At 48.1% G+C, this 19787-nt stretch overlaps 1 protein-coding gene across 1 annotated transcript in view; it reads left to right on the top strand.

Moving 5' to 3' along the window:
* PKP1 (plakophilin 1) overlaps positions 1–4614 on the top strand; it is a 43005-nt gene extending 38391 nt beyond the window's left edge. The window contains exons 13-14 of the mRNA XM_005140805.3: positions 373–473; positions 1237–4614. Of these exons, the coding sequence (XP_005140862.1) occupies positions 373–444 (72 nt within the window). The 3' untranslated portion in view covers positions 445–473; positions 1237–4614. The remainder of the gene's footprint in view (positions 1–372; positions 474–1236) is intronic.
* The last annotated feature ends 15173 nt before the right edge of the window (positions 4615–19787 follow it).

Raw genomic sequence — 19787 nt, forward strand, 5'->3', positions numbered from 1 at the left:
TGGGAAGGGCCTTAAAGCTCATCCAGTTCCAATCTCCTGCCACAGGCAGGGACATCTTCTTCTAGACCAGGTTGCTCCAAGCCTCATCCAACCTGAACCTGTCAGAGACTTTAAAGAAGCTTCTTTGGGGAAAAGTTAGAATTAAAAGTCCATCAATAAGGGGATGTGTTAAAGGCACACAAAGGGAGGGCAGAAGCTGTCCTGAAGCTGTCTGAGAATGAAACACACTCTTTAAGTGGAGGACAGCTGTTAAAGTGGGGCAGAAGGCTCTCACAGCAATAGGTAGCTACCAGTTTTGAAATTGATATGTACTCACTGCACTTCATCTACTTCATATATATATATATAGTTCCTATTTATCTGCTTTTTCAGCAAGGATTTGATAAGAACATGATGGGATCTTTAGCTGGAACAACCTTCAGGACCCTCTCATCCAGATTTTAGGAGCCCCTCCACGCACCTTGAGGCTGCAGGTGAGAACAGGGCCCTTGTGCATGAGGAAGGGGTGGTTTAAAATAAAGCAGTAACTGATCAATTGTGTTTTGCCAGATCCTCTCAGGTGGGGCTTTTCACAGGCCTCTTTCATTCCTGAACTTTGAGTAACGTTGTCCAGTGTCAGTAACATGCAATTAACTCGAGCACATGCGATGACATTAACCATCCCATAGGGGTTTTTTTGGCACTCAATAATCCACCTGTAAACCTCATGTCAAAATCTGCAACTTCCTGCTGTCATCCCAAAAATCCCAATAGAGAAACCAGGTTAGAGAAATCGGGGGCAGAATTTGCACGGCACCTTTATGGTTTTTCATTCATCGTGAACTGAGGATTTGATCTGTAAAGCATTTGTTTTATCCATAATTCTCACTGAAGGGAAAAGCTTTAAGCACTTCTCAAATATCAGATGTCTCTATGAGGATTATCCAGATTGAATGTGTTTGCTCTCTTCCCCAACATGCTCTTTGCAAACCAAACAAAATGGGTGAGAAAATGGTGCAAAAGACCATTCCTTTCCTCTGCCCAGGTATGGATTTCACTTCTTGCTCTGTTGGGATGTTTCCACTGAGACTCAGAGAAGCATGGAAGTCTAGGGTGGAAAGCTATGGGCAATACAGAAACTGGGTACAGGCTAAGAAATGAGATTGAAAGTTGGTTTTGACTGTAATGAAAATATCTCTTGAATGCTTTAATTATCTGGGGTTTTGTTTTTCCTTTGTTTTTTTTATTCCATTTCAGAATTTGGAATTGGTTCATGTCCAGGAAGACAACCCTTCCGCAATTACTTAGGATGTTAAAGGTGTAGAGTGTTACTGAGTTTAACTCAACTGTAAAGCAAACTAAACATATGGATTTCATGTGGATGATACTAATATTTTTAAGCATTTTCTTCTTTTTAGGGGGGAGAAGGGACTTTTATTGAGGTTATACTTTCCTGATGTCAATAATTATGGTTTTGTTTTTGCAAAGAGTGTGTCTGTGTAACTATGTGCATGTCGCTGTGTATGTGTGCATGCAGGCAACATACATGTGCACCCATGGTGAATAGGATCTTCCTACAGGCTTAGTCCCCTGTCTTCCACTGAAAGTCAGTGTGAGTTGTGCAGTTTAACCCCCTTGGAGAGTTTTGTCCAATGCCACCCAACCCATGCACCAAATACTGCCACACTAAAGACTTGTCACAACTTATTTTTACCCACAAGTATAAAAATTGCCGATTTTAGGTCATGTTCCCCCATTGCATATGGCCGTTATCAACAGATACACACGATACTCTTCTTTACAAAGGCTGGTTATTCCCAACATTTATGAACACGGGCTTCTTTTCTGCTTATGATTTTTTCTCCAATGACCTCTTATAGTTATTAGTATTTTCTTTCCTGTTACGTGAACTCTTTGTCTCAAGAAGTGAACTGATGTCTGCAAAGTCTTTCCCGGGTCTCAGTAACCCTTCCCTGAAGCTACATGTGAGGGGACAATTACAACACATCTGCAAAGCATGAACACTACTGGGTCCCAAACCATTCTGAGCATCAGAACAACTCAGTCTCATGATTGTACCTGGACAAATGTGGCATTCGAGACGTTGAACTGGAGACAGGCAAAGTGGTTTTCCCTGGGATCATTGACTGCCACACAAGAATGAGAGAAATGAGGGTGTATTGATATGCAAAGGAATGTAAACACTTGTATGAATTCAAATTCAGAAATATTGTAATTCTTGGGATGCTTCATTACATGAATCATGCTGTGATGCTAAAGCTGTGATAGGCAATTGCTGAGCTTATTTTAGGGCAAATCACTTCTTACGGCAGGAACTATGCGATGAAAGAAGCTGATCTTCCCCTGTTCAGAAGAAAGATATCCTCTCCCTGTCCCCGGAGGGGATGGAGCTCAGATCCACAGGGAAAAGACCAGCTGAAGATACATTTGCTGGCTGTCTCCCACCCACAGTTATTGCTTCTTCAAACAGTGCAGGGGTACAGGACCCTGTTTTGCAAATATCAGGGTGCAGGAGGTGCTTGGGAAGGATGAGTTGTGAGCCTGGAAAGGGAAAAACAGTCTCATATATTGCAAGTGCCAGGCTCCTAACTTGGTGGGAAACGGCACTCCCCATTCCTTCACAGAACTGGGGTGATTCATGCCTGCTAAAGAACCGTCCATGAAGTTCAGATTCGATCTGACACAGCTCTAGAGCTAAGAAACGTGGTAGCACTTGTTCATCCCCTGTTTAGACCATAGGGAGCACGTGTCCACAGAGGGAGATCATTTCCCAGCTGGTTTTTTCTTCTCTTGGACTACAAAGAGTGTCTTAATCTTGTGCACTTCAATGAGAAGCAACTCTTTGCTTGCCTTCACCCACATTCAGTCAAGAGCTTTCTGCACCGCGTTCCCAGCCAAATGAGAGAGGAAAAAAGCACCTTTGAAGTGGGAGCTAGAACCAGGAGAATCCGGTAGGACAGTTTCAGGAGCATTTAAAGAGCAGCAAAGGAGCCCCAGCCCGTGGGCATGCCCTTGCCATACCTGCCAGCTCTTCCCTAGCTGGATGCATATTCTCAGTTCAAAACGGTTTTGGCAGGTCCCAACACTGTGGATATCCAAAACAATGGCAGTATCCACAGGCAGGATTACTACAGTTTTGGTGTAAAAGCATGTTGCATGCCATTTTGCATTCAGATTTGTTCCTGTAATTACATGTTCAGCAGAAGTCCTGGGAGCTAATGTTTTTCTCCGTAAAATTAATTGGGGAAACCTAACTGCAAAACGTAATGATGGAATATTGAGGAAATTCATTCTAATTGGCTGTTATTTAGGCTTTATTTTAAAGCACTGCCACTGCTTTCATCAGTAATGCAGTTTGCTGAATCACTTTATAAGGTGCAAAGAGCCGTAGCTGGATGATCATTGTCTCCCAATTAAATTTACAAGGACTAGAGATTTCATTAGTATTAGACTCCAAGAGACAGATGCATCATTTTATGAACACAGCAAAGTTGTTTTTCCAAAGCTAATAAAATGATAAAAATAAAAGTCTGTCTCCATCCTCAGAGATGTTCAAAACATGACTGAGCACAGCCCTGAGCAATCTCATCCAGCTTTGGCGTTATCCCTGCTTGGAGCTGGGCACACCAGAGAGGTTCCTTCCAATCTCATTTGGTTTTTTATGATGCTGTATGTTACTGCTTTCATACCTCAGATATAGCTAACTCGTGAGAGCAGTGGGCTGTGTGAACTGGAACTGCTCTGCCAGCCCAGGGCTATTTTGCAGCTATTTACTTCCCAGGAAATTCCTGATGCTCAACTCTTTTCCTCTCAGTCGCTGGACTACAAACTCCACTCAAGTCAGTGAAGTGACACTGGTGCCAAATTATGAGAAGAGAAAGGAACATCAGACTTATAGGAGTAAGTGGTGTTGCTCATAACCAACACTTTTGGGAGCTCAGTGAGGTTCCCTTCTTCACAACCAGATGCTGTTTTCACCGCCAGTCCAGTTTTTATTCTTTCATTCTAGGGAGGTATTCTTAAAGGCATGTTTCAAACTGTGATACCCTCTTTGATGAGCTGGTTTCCTGTTTCTTGCTTCTTTAAGAACCAAAGTAGGGTGTACCCCCAATGGTAGGGACAAGGGCAGGTCCTCAGCATGTAGCACATGCCCTGGGTCACAGTGCTGGAGAATGACTGAGGAGGGAAGTGCCATAGCTAGCAGCACCTTTAGCTCTGCTGGTAGCAGCAATCAAAGCAGTTGGGGCCTGATTTGTGCACAGGACACACAACCATGTAAATAAATACCACACTTGTTTGTCCTGGGCTTAGCAGAGCTTTTTGGTGTATTTTCTCATAAATGCTTTGTTTTGTTTTGTGTATGTACAATCCAACCCACCCCAGCATTTCAGAAGCCTCATGGACGAGTAGAAGGCAGTAGGCAGTTTTGTTCCTCTCTGACCACACACTAGTTTGAGACCAACTTAGCCTACCAGTCCATAGCTATACAGTGTATTCTGTAAGATACAGGTATGTGAGAATAATGTATCAGAGTTTTGTTTTGGCTGTACTGTATGTATTTGCTTCATTGGAAAAGCTGAAATCAATAAAAATTGCTGGAATTTCTTCAAGCTTCCCAATGTGGCTGGTTTTATTTTGTTTGTCTTGCCAGTGTTAGGAAAGAATAAAGAATCTGTATGAAGGTTTGTAAAAGCCTTCAGCAGTGATCAGACTGGGCTGCTCTGTCTTATGCCAGTCTGAGTAATGAAGCTTTAAATCCCATTTCCTCCATATATGTGAAGATGCTCTTACTGTTTATGGCTTATTCTTCTGACTTCAGCTAGTTGCTCCTTTAACTCCCTTTTGGCACATTTAGGATGGGTTATGCTGAACCTGGCAAAGGTTATGATGTCCTATTTTTGTCTTCAGCTTTTTGAAAGACACCTTCTGATAACCTCCTGCTGCTTAACCAGGCCAGCTCCCTTCTGCCCTTCCTCCAGAATTCCTTATTGGTTGGGGATGCTGGGATTGTGTTTCAACATGATAAGCACAGTCCACATTGCCTGTAAAGTTTAATTCTCCCTTTCTTTTTCCCTTAACAAGCACTATCCTATAAGGCCCCCTTTTGGAAGATGAGTACCAAATATTTAGGCTTTCGCTGATCCAGATGCTGATGTTTTGGGGCAGCTCTATAAATGTAAGGTTTGAGGCCAGACTTTTCATGCTAATCAGGACCACATTAATGCTGCATCTGCTCTGAGGACTCCCCAGCCTGATCCATGAAATTGCATGAAACAGCATCTAAGAATTTGGTCTCTGCATCACACCCTGCAGTAGCATTAAGTCCAGCCTACATGGGGATGGCACGATGTGCAGGATGCACTGAAGACTTTGTACTTCCAGTAGTGGGGAGCACTGCAGTGTATAAATGCCAGCTTTTACAAAAGAAACAAGGAAGCAGCATCCTCTTGATCTCCTTCAGAAGAAAGCTCTTCAAAGCAGAAACCTCTCAAAGGGGAAGGTGATTTCAGTGTTCAGGTTTACTCAAGGCAAGGCTGAGGACTAATTCTTACCACTGACAAGTATCTTAGGCTGTGAATCCTCTTTTCATATCAGCAAGGCTTGGCACAGCCTGTGCATCCACGCATGGGACAAGGGATAGGCATCACCCCATGCCATGCTGCTCAGAGCTCCTTTCCAGGAGCTCTTCTGAGGTCTTTGAAAGGTGGGCAAGCACTAAAGGATTAAGCACAAAGCCAAAGCATCCAAACCCTGGTGTCTGAGCCAGGTTTGCAGCAGTGTTTCAAAACCAATAATGCATTGGCAACTGGGAGCATTCCTTACCTAAGCTGCTTCTAAGTCACAGTGCAGCAGGCATACCTGCAAGTCGTTTTCAATGTAAAACCGAAGCATTGGTCTTACAAAAGTCCATTAAGGAGCAGTGTATCCAGAACTCCTTGGGCGGGTTAAATATTGATATCCCATACATAGCAGTGATGTCCACCCCACAGCTTCTTCAGGCACAAATCGCATCTGAGAAAGGTCCTAAAATTTACAGGCTAGAAGAGCAAGTTCAGCATAATGCAGAGTGTCTAAAACTAATGCAGATGAGTCCTACTTCCATATTCTTGAGTGGGCTCTCTGGACGCTGAAGAAGGGCAGGATATGTCAGCATAGCTCTCAGCACGTCTCCAGTTTGGAAATCAAGAGCTGCTCAGCGATGGAGCAATAGGACTACATGCTTGGATCTCTCTCTATCCATTTGCAGCACGTAAAATGAATACTAAGAAACGAGTATGTCTTTTTATTTTGGGATCTGTATCCTCTGTATGGACATATAAGAAAAGCCTGTTTTGAGCAGGATGATCAGTAGACACACACAAAGACCACAGGGCAGTTTGCAAGAAAAAGGGCAGACCCTGCTGCCCATTTTCAGGTCCCACAGATCCCAGGCAAACCCAACATTCCCAAGCCATACCCCAGAGGTTCACCACTTCCCAGCCAAGAGCACTTCCCAATTCCACAGCACAGGCACCACATTGCACTGTGCAGGGTGTCCTTAGGGAGCACCAAGCCTAAACCACACACTGCAACAGCACCAACGACCCCATGGTACCAACATCTCCTGCTGGGACACCCCTAACAAAGCTCCTCTATCTCGGTTTGCCACATGCTGGATGAGATCACCCCAAGCAGAGGCATTGCTGTGGCATCCCGGCCCCACGGCACGCTGCTGAAGGACACGTGGCAGCCCATACCATACCAGAAAGCCCTGCCCCATGAAAGCAAGGCATATGCAGAAGAGGCTGAGCATATGCATGGCACTCACAGCCCAAAGCCCCCACAGTGCTCGTGCACCCACACCCCAGGGCATCTCCACCGCAGGAGCCGGGGGCCTGGGTCAGGAGCAAGCACAAGGAATGACTCATTCCCTACTCACCTTCCCTGTAACATGCATGACTTTGTGCTCCTCTGCCTGTAACCCTCATTTGTATCTTTCCCACAGTTATGTGTCCCTGCAGATTTAATCTTGCCAAACACAGATACTGTTATGTATCCAAGGTTGTACTTGGTCCCTTCCTCGCTGCTTTCTAAGCTTGTCTTTCTCTTGGAGAAGCCTTTTGATGGACTCCTATGAGGCATCCCAAACACAGGGCCATGTCCACTGGGTCTAACAACAGGAGGTCTCTCCTTTGCACTTCTGGGATGCAAGAAAACATTGGAGCTCTACCTGAGCCTTCACAGTTCATTCTTCTCCATCCGAGTGGGTGAAGTGATGACATCCAGAGCAACAGTTTGTCAGGATGTGGGATGCTCACACTGAGCATCCTTCATCTGTCTGAGCCTCAGTGATGCTTCTCCAGCTCTGTCTCCCATTACAGCCCTCTGCAACTTGTTAATCTCATGCAGAAAAGGCTTTGACAAGAGGATAATCACCTTCCCACCACCACCCTCCTGTGCACTCATTCTGTGCTGAGATGACCACTGTCGTACCCACTCACAGAGCCTGCAGGAGACCCTCCTGAGCCTGGTTTCTCTCTTGACCTTCTGCATTGCTGTAGATGAGGAGCAAAGCAATTGCAATCCCCTCAGCCTCTCGGCAGTGAACCCCCTCCCTTCCTGGTATGCCCAGCTTCCCAAGGCAGTGCAATGGGAAAAGTAGCATGGAGACATTTCCAGAAGTGATAAAGCTGTTGGAAGTTCCTGGCACTGCAAACCCCAAATACTTTCCCATAGAGCCACAGTTCCTCCCTCCTTTCCCTGGCACTTCTCGCCACAAAAAGCCTTATAATTGCACTGTGGGATCTTACCTAACAGATTTAGCTCAGGCAATAACTGTAACCACTTTTGGGTCCCTAGGCCAAGTTTCAATCTGAGAGGTGACCCAGCCTGGGTGCTGTACAATGAAGTATAGCAGAGATTCTCTTTGTGCATCTTCTTGCTTTCTTCCTTATGTTTTCTATTCTTTCCTCAGGAAGCTTCTTTATCTCACAGTACAGGTAACTCCTGCTTCACTCAACAAGGATCTCTCCTGGCAGAACAGGAAAATCAGTCTCATTGTCAGCAGGGCTGAAAGAAATGCTCAAAGAAAGGTAAAAGGAGAAACTGGAGATTATCTGTGTGTCTTTGTGTTCCACCCTGAGCTTTCTGTAGCATGTTTTACACACAATGAAAACTGATGGTTGTATCCCATCAGGGGATGAGGGACAGCCATGGAGGGGGAAGGTGCTGGTTTAGCATCAGAGCAGGACCATTGGCAGCAGCACATCTCCTAAATGGCTCCTGTCATTTTTGTCTGTGCAAAGAGAAACTGGCTGTGCCTATCCGAATTTATTGGTTTGGTTTATTTAAGGGTAGTCCAGAAATGACATGGAAATGATTTCCTGCAGGATGAAGGAGTTAAAGAGCCAAGGGAAAGGGGAGAAGGGGGAGATGTCTCAGGCGAGTGTTGATGCTGGTCAGAGCCATGACTGCCTGGTACATGGAGCAGAGCCCGCACCCATTGCCATGCCCCTTGATCCTCCTGGGTGATGCAGCAGCATCACTGCAGGGCTCAGCCACCGTGGGAAAGGCAGCGGAGCCACGGCACATCCCAGCTCAGGTGAGTCAGAGCCGCACCTTGCTCTGAGCAAGGAGGCAGCAGAGCCCTGAGAGGCACCCAAGAAAAGGCAGAGCACAAGAGGGTGCTTTGTACCCATAGGGGACCTCAAAAACCCATCCCCACACCTGGGCACTGGAGCTTCACCCCAGTAAAAACAGGGGTGAGGCCTTGTGCTGGAGCGTGGCAGCCAGCGGGAGAAGGAGAATGGATGGAGGAGATTTTCCCAAGCATAGCAGGGAAAGACTGATGGTGACTGGCAGGTCTCCAGCAGGCAAGAAAGGGAATGGGATGAACAGTCACCATTACTCATGGGCAGGTAGGTAACTGCTTAGCTTTGCCCTGGGAAGAGTCAAACAGAGCCCAGTGCTGGAAAAGCCTAGACCACGGCATGTGGGAATATCTTTTCCATGACTCTTCTAAGCTCTGTTCCTGTCACAACCCTCCTGCCATGGAGCACATCCCAGCATGGACACGCTCTTCAATCCCCAGAAACCAAGGCTGGGGAGCTGGTCCACACATCTGGTGTTTGGCAGAGAGATGGAACCTTTTCATCTCCATTCTGAGTTGGAGAGACGGGAGTCTCTCCTGTAGGGGATACATGTGATGCCATGCAGCCCTATGGCTAAGAACAGGGATGTGAATGTGTTCCGGCAGCAGCAGAGCTGAGATGCCTTCCATAAGCTATCCAAAGTGGAATGCAGCCTTCCTGGGAGTGGTTCAAGAGCAGCATCTCCATGGCCTCCAGTGCAAACCCAGACTGAGCACCCGTGTGGCACAACCTGAGGCCAAACCCTAAGGAGGAGCCAGGCCAAAACAGTTGGTGTCTTCAGGTTTCATTTAGCAAGATACTGCAGGGGCAATATCCACTTTTCACTGCATCTTTCTATCCTTATGGATGTGCCACTGGACTGCTCCTCCTGCCCAGCATGACCAGGAACATGAGGATCCCCTGCCCAGACTCTTGTCACCACCCTGTCACCCTCCTTTGGGACCACAGAGAGCAGAGGAGCTTGATACAAGCAGAGACACGAGGGCTGGCAACATGGCAGTCTCTCTCTAGGGCTCCAGCCTGGGTGGGATGTGTATCTCCTCACCTTCTCCTTCAATGGCTTAGGCCCATCTAGGAGTGAGTTTATCTCATTTACAGGTGCATATTTTGCACCTTTGGCATCTGTTCTGCTGTTGTTTGAGAGGGTCTCAGGCCATTAACATGTGGTTCCTGCTTCAGTGCTGAGCTGGCTTCACAGCACCCTGCAGGCACAGATCCTGGGGAGCTTGCTGTGCCTCTTCCTTCCCAGAAATCCTGGCACAGAACTCCTACATCACCTTAGGTGCTCTGAGATACCCCTGGATACCTGCTGGCTGCTGGAAGGGCTCAGGATGAGCATCACTGATCAGGAATCTGCCTCCAGCCTCAAGCTCATGTCCCTGGGAGACAGCCCAAAATCTGAGCTTTCATGTCTGAACCCAGGTTCTTGCTCTCAGCACCCTGCCAAGGAACCAGGCTGTTGGCTTCAGACACATCTTGGCACCCACTAAAACCAAACTACACATTTAAGGCCTTAAACTTCACTCACCAGGAAAGGGCTGCCCAAAGCCAGTGATGATTTTACATCATTCTCTGCTCCAAGGTGCAAACCTGGAATGTTTTAGTGGGACCTGAGCATTTTCACAAAGGGTGAGTGAACTCAGAGCATCCGGATGCTCTCTCATACAGCTTTTAAAGTCATCTTGAGGGTCTCCAAGCATAACTTGCTCAGCACAAGTTTGCCAGCAGTGACAGTGGTGCTGCAACAAGGGGTACCCTGTGCCAAGCTGCTGGCACTGTGGAAGGAAAGGCTCTACCATCACCTCCCCTTTAGATATAGGCAGCTACCGTTTGCCAACACCTCCCTCATTGGCACAGTTTTGCAGGGCTTGCAAAGCAGCTTCCTTGCTTTTGTCTTATTTTTAAGCTGCCAAACACCAGCTCTCCACAAACTGAGCTAAACAGCCACATCTATAAAGTTTCCCTTACCACCCTGGCCTTCATTGCTTACTCCCTGTTAGCAGAAGCCTCATAGCATCAATCCACCCTTCCCTGGGCAGATTCAAATTGGACACTGAAGTCTAAAGTAGTTGCTCTGGGTTCCCTTCAAAGCTATTGGAGAGAAACAGTGTGGTTCACCCCATCATCAGACAGGGATGGAAGGAGGAGCAAATTAATGATTTGCTATTTCCACTGCTGATTCAGGAAGTCCAGATTGAGATAAGTGATGCTCAGACACTGGTAGGTGGCCTGAACCTCACCTCTTATCTTTTGTGAGCACACATACACAGAAACACCCACTCTAAAGCTGTATTGCAAAGAGCAATCTTCTTTCTAGGATGTCAAATCCCAAACCCTCCCTCCTACCCTAACTCCTATGCCTGTGTACCCTGCCTCTATTCACAACCCACTTCTCTGGTGTAACCAGTCTAATAAAGCTCTACTAATCAGACACATGAGCATACCCTAAATGCTACCTATGCTACCCAACCTGTCACCTACACTTCCCAAAGTGCTCTACCCCCCAGGATGGGATAGCAAACAGCACATTTCTTGTGTCTTTCTGACATGATCACGAACCTGGTTTCAGACCAACAAAGAGGCTGAAAACAGGCAGAAGCTTTGCAATGCTCCTGCAAACCCCTGCTGCAACTCATCATTGGCCATCACCACTTCTCTGATAAACCCACCTCCTGGGGTCATGAAATCACCCAGGACATTCGTTTTCCTTGATTTGCAAGCAAAAGTCTGAAGAGAAAAGCTTGACATCCTCATCACCACCCATGTGCTGGAGGGCAAGGCACCTTTAATGGTTAGGATTAAGAGGACTTCACTGTAAATAGCTGGGCTCTCTGACTCATGTTCATAGCTTGGTTTGTTTTGTTCATCCTTGGAAGGAAACCCTTCTAAGTTAATATCCTTTGTGATTGGTGCCTGCTTTCACTGTATATGGTTGGACACAAAGTAATGCAAAGAAAGGCTTGTGTGGCAATAGAATGCTTCATCTGATGGGACAGCCTTGACTTTTCTGGTGGTGCTCTGACCCCCCAGGTGGATTGGAAATGGTGCCAGTAGCTTGCAAAGGCAATGCAAATGAGACATCTCATTCCCCAGACAGGGATATCATGAATCCATCACTTGTGTCCGGCAACACAAGACTTATACAAAGGTGAGTGCTGGTGGCTCAGCAAGGGGAGATGCTACCAGGTGAAACCCGAAGGCAGGAAATGAGCACCAGGTGAAAGCAGTTGGATATTTCATTTACATTTGTGTCATGGGAGATCTTCTCTCCTGTGTGTGTATATGTGTTTGTGCAGGCACATGCAGGAGGCTCATTGCTCAGCCTGGCCTTTCCCCACAGACTTAAGAGCTTGTGGTACTCTTGGAGCACATTCAGGTCAAGCTGGAGACAGGCTGGAGGTCTGCAGTGTGATCAGGCAATCCACATGGAATCTTCTCCTATAAAACAGGTGGGTATTTATGCTCATGGTCTTGAATTCAATAAGAGGCTCAGTTTTGCATGTGAGCCCATTGCAATGGAGCCGCAGGGCTCCATTCCTTGCAGCAGGCCACATCACTGCACACACCAGCTTAGGAAATGCCTCTGGCCAGATCCCCAAATTGCCAGATACACAACTAGTGACCAGCTATGTAGACAGAGCTGTTCTATGTATTGTTCTCCACAGGGTATGGCAGCAGTCTGGCCAGCATAGCCTTTGCAGACACAATAATAATGCTTCTAATACTGACTTCTCTTTGAATGTGGCCAGACACATGAGCTGCTTTGTGCAGACAGATGCTAATTCACTTCATTCATAACCTTCTGGGCTCTTTAAGTTTTACTCCTCTATAAAGATTTCAGGTTCTCAGATGCTGAACTTGACCCCTAATGCACTCAGATCACATATTAAAAACCCCATTGACCTCATTCTTCCTTTTTGCATCCAGTGTAAACTAGTAGGAAGAAGACTGAAATGAATAGTCCCAATTCCAAACGACCATATGTCCTGCCAGGGTAGGGCTAAATCTTAGTCACTGGCTGTTATCAGTAGAGGGATGCTAACCCATCCCACTCTGCCTGGCTGGTGCTAAGGAGCTTTAGTCTAAAGAGGCACTGAGCTTTGGCAAAGAGCTGCACTGAATAAGGACAGAACTGGGTGTGTGGACACTTTTAGGCTGTTAAGCATCTGGGACTTCATTGCTCTGTCACAAAAAGACAAAAGATTGCAGATAATGAGCTAATAACACTTCACTTTCCCAACCTGCTTTGCATCTTCAAAGGGCTCCTCAAGAACAAACTCATTAACTGTCCAGAGCCGAAGCTCATGACTAAGAGCTGACAAACCACGTCAACCAACCCGCTTGCAACAGCTCTGTGCAGGTTTAAGTCAAAAACTCCTTTTGGAGGAAGGTCTGAGCACTGCCCCGACGGGTCACACCGATCCCCAGCCACATTCCAGGCCTGTGAGCCTTGCGGATGGACCCAGCCCAGGAGAAGCCCCAGTGACTTCAAAAGAGCAACAGCTGGGCAGGAATGCCCCAAAACCAACCGTGTGGCTTCCTCCTTTTAATCTGTATGGGTGCTTGAAAGTGCTGAGCTCACAGGCCCTTGGCAAAGCTCACCCTGCTCCGCTCCGGAAGACTTTACCTCCAAACAGCCTTTTTCCAAGACCATTGAACCAGGAAGAACCAGGGTCTGTTAGTGCAGAATTAGCTTTCCTTAACATAACCCTGAGTGCTGGGGACCTGGCCTTGGAGCTGTGTCTCCAGCTCACAGAGCTGTGTTGAAGTCCCAGTTCACCTATTCCTTGCTTTGGGCAAATGATTTGCTTCCACAAGAATGTGACTTCTCTTGCAGGTCCTTGGCTTTTGGGGAACACTCGTCACATTCACCTGAGCAAAAGAGAGATGAGAACGTCATGGGTTTTTCTATGGGTAAATGAACTCAGAGACCCAGCCCTGTGGAAGAATTTAGGTATCTCAAGCCAAGAATTTTGCCTTGGAAACTCCTGCCTAGCTGCGTCTATTTCCATCAGGAAACATCCCTGCTCTGCCTCTGAGGCACAACCTTTACAGGACAGACCAAATCAAACCCAGTTTCCCCACAGGTTGTGTGGGGGGACTGCTGGGGAGGAAATGTAACTGTGGGGCTTGCTAAAGGGTGAGAGCCACACCAAATCCCAGGACATGCTTCAGGGATGCCAGCCCCATCTCACAGCACCTCAGTCCCAGGGATGCTGGGATTTCAATGTACAACGTCCCCACTGTAACGCAGGCATCTATCCCAGCTGGTGTGCCGAGGACCTTGCAATGAAGCACCCATTGCCCCTCTGCTTTGCCCAAGGTGTTAGAAAACCCAGTTCAAATCTGCAGCTTCCACTAAAGGATTGAGGTGCCTCAGGGAAACCTTTCTGGAGCTGAAGCTCTCACATCTGTGAGGCAACACTTATGGGCTTCTCCATAGAGCTCAGGGTTAGGTTTCCGAATTACCTGTCCTGGGACACTGAGGTTTGGGAAGAAGTCCATGGATGAATTTTGTCTTCATGAAACACCCAGGGCTGGTATTTATGCTATGCCCCATGAAGCCACCCACTGCTGAGACATGGAGCAGTGATTGCTGCCGTTTGGTTCCTCACCTGATTTGTGGGCAGAAGTTTTGGGGACTTTTGCATTGTTTTTCTTTCTTTCTTTCCCCAAACTACAGTTCCTCCTGTGGGTTTGTGAGTGGTAGGTTTGTCCTGCCCTTAGCCCAAGGGCTTGCAAGCTACAACTGGGATTTACCTGCAGCCGCAGAGAAATGCCAATAACTTCCAGAATACTTTAGCTGCTCATCCTTTGCAATGATAATGTTTGGATGGCTGGAGTTAATCACAGGGCTTACAGGACTAATTGCCCCATTGAGCAAATAATCAGGAGCTGGTTCCCATCCTGCTGCTGTGAGCTCCTTCCAGCCAGAACCCTGTCCTCCTGGCTTTGCCCTGCCAGGTCATCCAACATTGAATCACCCTTTGGAGATATTGATCTGTGCCCCCTGCCAGGAGAGAGATGGAATTTAAACCAGGAGATGAGCACATCCGCTGAGCATCGCTGTGAGATGGGATGAATTCAGACCCACAGAGCTTGGTTTACATCGTGTGGCTGCAGAAGCAGCAAGTTGAGCCCTGGCTGAAGCTTATGGTTTCCAGGGATGCTGATGAGAGATCTGGAGCTTTGCAGTGCTGACGTTTTCTCCATGCTGTGGCTGCTCCACCATGGAGCAGCCAATCCAACGTGGCACCCATGGAGCACCAGGGAGAGAGATAGGGATATCCTCAAGATGCTCAGCCTAAGAAAGGAGACCTGTCCTCATGAAAGGCATTTGGGCACCTCTTCCAGCACCCAGAAATGCTTCTTAGTCTTTGCCCATGATGATGCTGCTTGCAATTATATCAAAGTGTTTGAAACACTGACCTGAACAAGAACTTTGAGGTGGAAAAACCTCCCAAAGCCAAATGTTCCCTTTCCAGAATACATTGGTCCAAAAAGAATAAATCAGCAGAATTAGAGGCCTAGAGAACTGACTCGAATTTCATGTTGTGTCAATCTCAGTGTGAGGTGTGGCGTGGCACACAGCTGACACACTGACAGGTCCTAGTGTAGCACCGCACCACCGGAGAAGTTAGAATAATTGCTCTATTTTTACAGCTAATCAGCAGCATCTGGATCACAGCAGAAGATCAAAGTTCCCCTGGATCAAAGTGTTCCATCTTTGTCAGGATATCAAAGCCAGATTTATTGCTCTGTGACTGGGTTTGTTTCTGGGTGCAGATAAAAGGGACGAGCTGCTCACAGCACTTCCGAAACCGGGAGAGCGCTGTCAGTGGAGTGATCTCAATATTGCACCATGCCACAATCTAAGGCATCAGTTGTAGCACTGGCGTTATAAATCAGCGTCACATAAAGACAGCACTGAAGGCTGCAGCTCAGCTGGGGTTAAAAATCAGAGCTCAAAGCCATCTCCTATCAGACTAAGGAGAGATAGGAACTTGAGTCTTCCACCTCGCCAGCAAGTGCTGTAACCTCTGAGCTATCAGATAAGGGATGTGTTGCCTTCCTCTGCTGCTCTTCCTCCTCCTCTGTGTCCTTTGTTTAAGACTCAGCATCAGAGGCAAGCCAGGTAAAAACCCATTTGCACCATGCAGGTGCTGAGCTGCTCAGCAGCATCAGGCTTCATCAGCATGAACCCAGGCAGCCGCACCATGCGGGTTGGTTGCAATGATTGGGTGGTTGTGGTGGCATCCTGGGATTAGGAAGTGGTGGTGGCATCTCAGGGCAGGGATCAGGCGCTCCTGGGTCTGGCAGCGCACTTGAATCATCTGCAGCAGACCAGCTGCTTGCATATTTATTTCATGCAAGAAGACAAACCAAGAGGATTGCTGTGTAATGAGGATCTTCCCAGGCATGGGTCATGCCAGGTCTGAAGGAAAAGCCTCCAAGTTCACACTTCATCTCTCCATCTCTTTCTGAAGACACCTGGCCTCAAAACTGCAAATGTGGGGCTCTGGGACTCCCCTTCTAGGGGTTTCCCCAGAGGTAATACCATGCAGCTCCAATGCTTAGCATTGCCTTTCCCACTCTTGCACTTTATAGATCCAATGCTGGGCAAAGGGCTGATGTTAGGTCTCAGCATCCCAGTGCTCCTGCTGGTGACTGCTGCCCTTCACCAAAGAGCATAGTTTACACCAGGGACTTCAGCAGAAACCTGGGCATGAGAGCACATGCAAAAGCAGTGATTCAGACACCACCAGGAAGCTTATTTTCCTTCCACTAAGTGCCAATAAAATGCTGCTTCCAGACAACAGCTAAAGCCTCTTCCTTTCCATCCCAGAACATTGCTGCCTGCTTTGTCAGCGGCACTTGTCTCAAGGACATGGGTCATTGCATAGATGCTAAACTGTGCATGTGGTGCATTAAAGACTTCATTGATGATTTAACCCATCTGTGGAATCAGCACAAACCGTGCATGACTTTAACTAATTAAAGGTGATTAATTGATACCTATGAATTAGCTGCTATAGGCAGTGATTTACAGGGTTAAGATAGTAAATGAAACCCAAAGTTTTATAAGGCATTTAAAACTAATCATTAAAAAGCCTTGCTAACGTCAGATGCTTGCAGGAACAAACAGACCTGCCCTGCAGGGAGGTGCTGAGGAGGCCCATCACACAGCAACACGATGGCTTGGGACTCAGAAGATGGGAGCTCCAGGTCTGGAAGGTGTTTCCAAATTGAACATTCACGTCATGTTTCCCTCTTTCAAAGTGCAGCCTGTTGTTAGGCCCAGCATGGAAGCCATCAGAGGCTGAACTGCTTCATTTTCTGCAGTCTTTTCGTAGAATCACAGAATGGTTTGGGTTGAAAGGGGACTTAAAGATCATTTAGTCTCTAATAGAGGAGACTAATAGACCTCTGATAGAGGAGTGTCAAGTAGAAGAGCCAAAAGGATGCTGTCATCCTGCACTGCACAGTGTGGGACTCAACCTGATCCCTATGCAGTGCTTTGGCTGAGATACTAGAACTGCTCTTGAGTGGATACCATCTTCATGTTCTGTGCTCCAGATGGGCTGCTCCTCAAAGGACCACAGAATGGGGGATGTTAGCATGCAACAGCAAAAGGTGCTGTTCCTCTGCAGCATGCTCGAGGATGCTACATCATATAGCTCCTGGAGGGAAGATGCCCTGCTAGGGAGAGACAGAGCTCTCTGCCCTTCCTACCACACTCCAGAAGGTGCTGGTGCTTTGACCTGGTATCCAGAGGTTCTGCTGCCCATGGGGACATTGAGACCATGCTGCAGTGCTGCAGGACATGAGTGCACTGCAGATCTCCACAACAACCTGGCACTGCAAGGTTCTTAGCACCCTGCATGACGCTCCAAGTGCTGCTGCCAGGGGTCCCTCACTCCTCAGCATACAGCAGCATGGCCAGCCCCTGATAAGTCTTAACTCATCCACTTGAGTACCCTTTTGGTACTTAAAAGGGGCCTATGAGGAAGATGGGGAGAGACTTTCTAGCAGGGTCTGTTGCAATAGGATGAGTGGGTGTAGTTTTAAACTAAAAGAGAGGAGATTCAGTCTGGATGTGAGGATAAAATCCTTTACAGTGAGAAGGGCACAGGTTGCCCAGGGAGTGGTGGATGCCCCATCCCTGGAGACATCCAAGGCCAGGCTGGATGTGGTTGTGAGCAACATGCTCTGATTGAAGATGCCCCTGTTCATTGGGGGGGTTATGGATTAGAAGGTCCCTTCCTACCCGAACTGTTGGAACAAGTCCAGAGGAGGGCATGAGGATGACCAGGGGCTGAAGCACCTCCTGTATGGAGCCAGGCTGAGAAAGTTGGGGCTGTTCAGCCTGGAGAAGAGAAGGCTGCGTGGAGACCTCAGAGCAGCTTCCAGTGTCTGAAGGGGGCCTACAGGGATGCTGTTGAGTGACTGTTCATTAGGGACTGTAGTAATAGGACAAGGGGTGATGGGTTCAAACTTAAGCAGGGGAGGTTTAGATTGGATATAAGGAAGAAATTCTTTCCTGTGAGGGTGCTGAGGCACTGGAATGGGTTGCCCAGGGAGGTTGTGAATGCTCCATCCCTGGCAGTGTTCAAGGCCAGGTTGGACAGAGCCTTGGGAGACCTGGTTTAGTGTGAGGTGTCCCTGCCCATGGCAGGGGGTTGGAACTGGATGATCTTAAGGTCCTTTCCAACCCAAACCATTCCATGATCTTATGGTTCTATTGCAAAGGGCTCCGGAGTGGAGCCCCGCGGGGGGAGGCCGGTGGCAGGGCTGGGCGCTGACTCAGCTCCGCTGGCACGGCTGTGCCACCGGGGCAGGTTTCGGCCCTGGCGCAGCTGCCGGGACAGGCATCGCTGTGGGAAGCAGGGAGTGTCCCCGTACCCGCACCCTTGGGCGCTGCCGGCCCCGCAGGGACGGGCAGAGCGGCTGCGGGGCTGCGGAGCCGCACGGGGCACCGGCGCTGCCGGGGGAGCATGGGAAAAGGGGGGGGTTATTTCCCAGCCGGACGCTGCTCCGCTCTCCCCGGACCTTATCTCCAACCTGAACTGCCCCTGTTTCAATCCTAACCCATCACCCCTTGTCCTATCCCTGCAGTCCCTGATGGAGAGCCCCTCCCCAGCATCCCTGTAGCCCCCTTCAGGCACTGGAAGCTGCTCTGAGGTCTCCACGCAGCTTCTCTTCTCCATCCCCAATGTTCTCAGTCTGTCTTTGTACAGGAGGTGGTGCTGCAGCCCCTGATTATCCTCGTGGTCCTCCCTCATTATTAAGGCAGCAAGTTCATCCCTCCCCACCTCGTTTTTGGCGTCTGTTTGCTCTCCACTTGCTGCCTTACCAAAGCTGAGGCTTCCCAGAGGCTTGCTCCCCAAAACCTGATGGCATGTGATGAAGCAGGCAAAACAATTCATCATCTAACCTGCAGCACAACAGAGAAACCTGCAGGATGCTCACACATCACCAGGTCTGGGATGGAGAGGACAGGCAGCAAGAGGGGAGACAAAACGTCTTGCCAAGGGACAAGAAGCCGTTAAAGATCAACCATCCCCTGCACCTATTCCTTCACCTCTGCTCTGGAAACACCTCACAGATGAGGTTTAACAACTGCATGGGACAGCTTGCCCCAGGAAATGGTCATGCTGTTCAGATCCATGCAGCAGGAGCTCAGGATTATGCAGCTGATGTGCCACCATAGGCATTGCATGTGGAAGCATGCTACAGAGATGCCTACAGCTAGATGAAAGAGATGTGCACCTGAAAGGACAGGTGAATGGTCTCCCCACACTGATTTTTTCTCAAACCTTTGTTGCATGCTGTCAGAAACACGCAGAGGAGGCAAACACAGATGGTCTGGGCCCTTTAGGAAGAGGTGGAAATATGAGTTATAATGACCTGGAAGCTGGGTTTGTTTAATCCATGCACCAATAGGCTTGGAAGCAGCACCCCTACCCATGCTGTCCACAGGGCCAACCCTGACTCAGAGCCAAGCAAGGGGGGTCTGATACAGCAAAAGCAAGGAGCTGAAGGGGCCGTAATGAGGATTGCAGCAGGCAGAGCAGTCAGACCATCGAGGTCTGTTCCAAAACCTCCCAAGCACTGCAGGTGTGAGATGCTGTGAGGCCAGGGGGTGATGTTCAGGAG

The sequence above is a fragment of the Melopsittacus undulatus genome, chromosome 16, assembly GCF_012275295.1.
Source record: "Melopsittacus undulatus isolate bMelUnd1 chromosome 16, bMelUnd1.mat.Z, whole genome shotgun sequence".
NCBI lineage: Eukaryota > Metazoa > Chordata > Aves > Psittaciformes > Psittaculidae > Melopsittacus > Melopsittacus undulatus.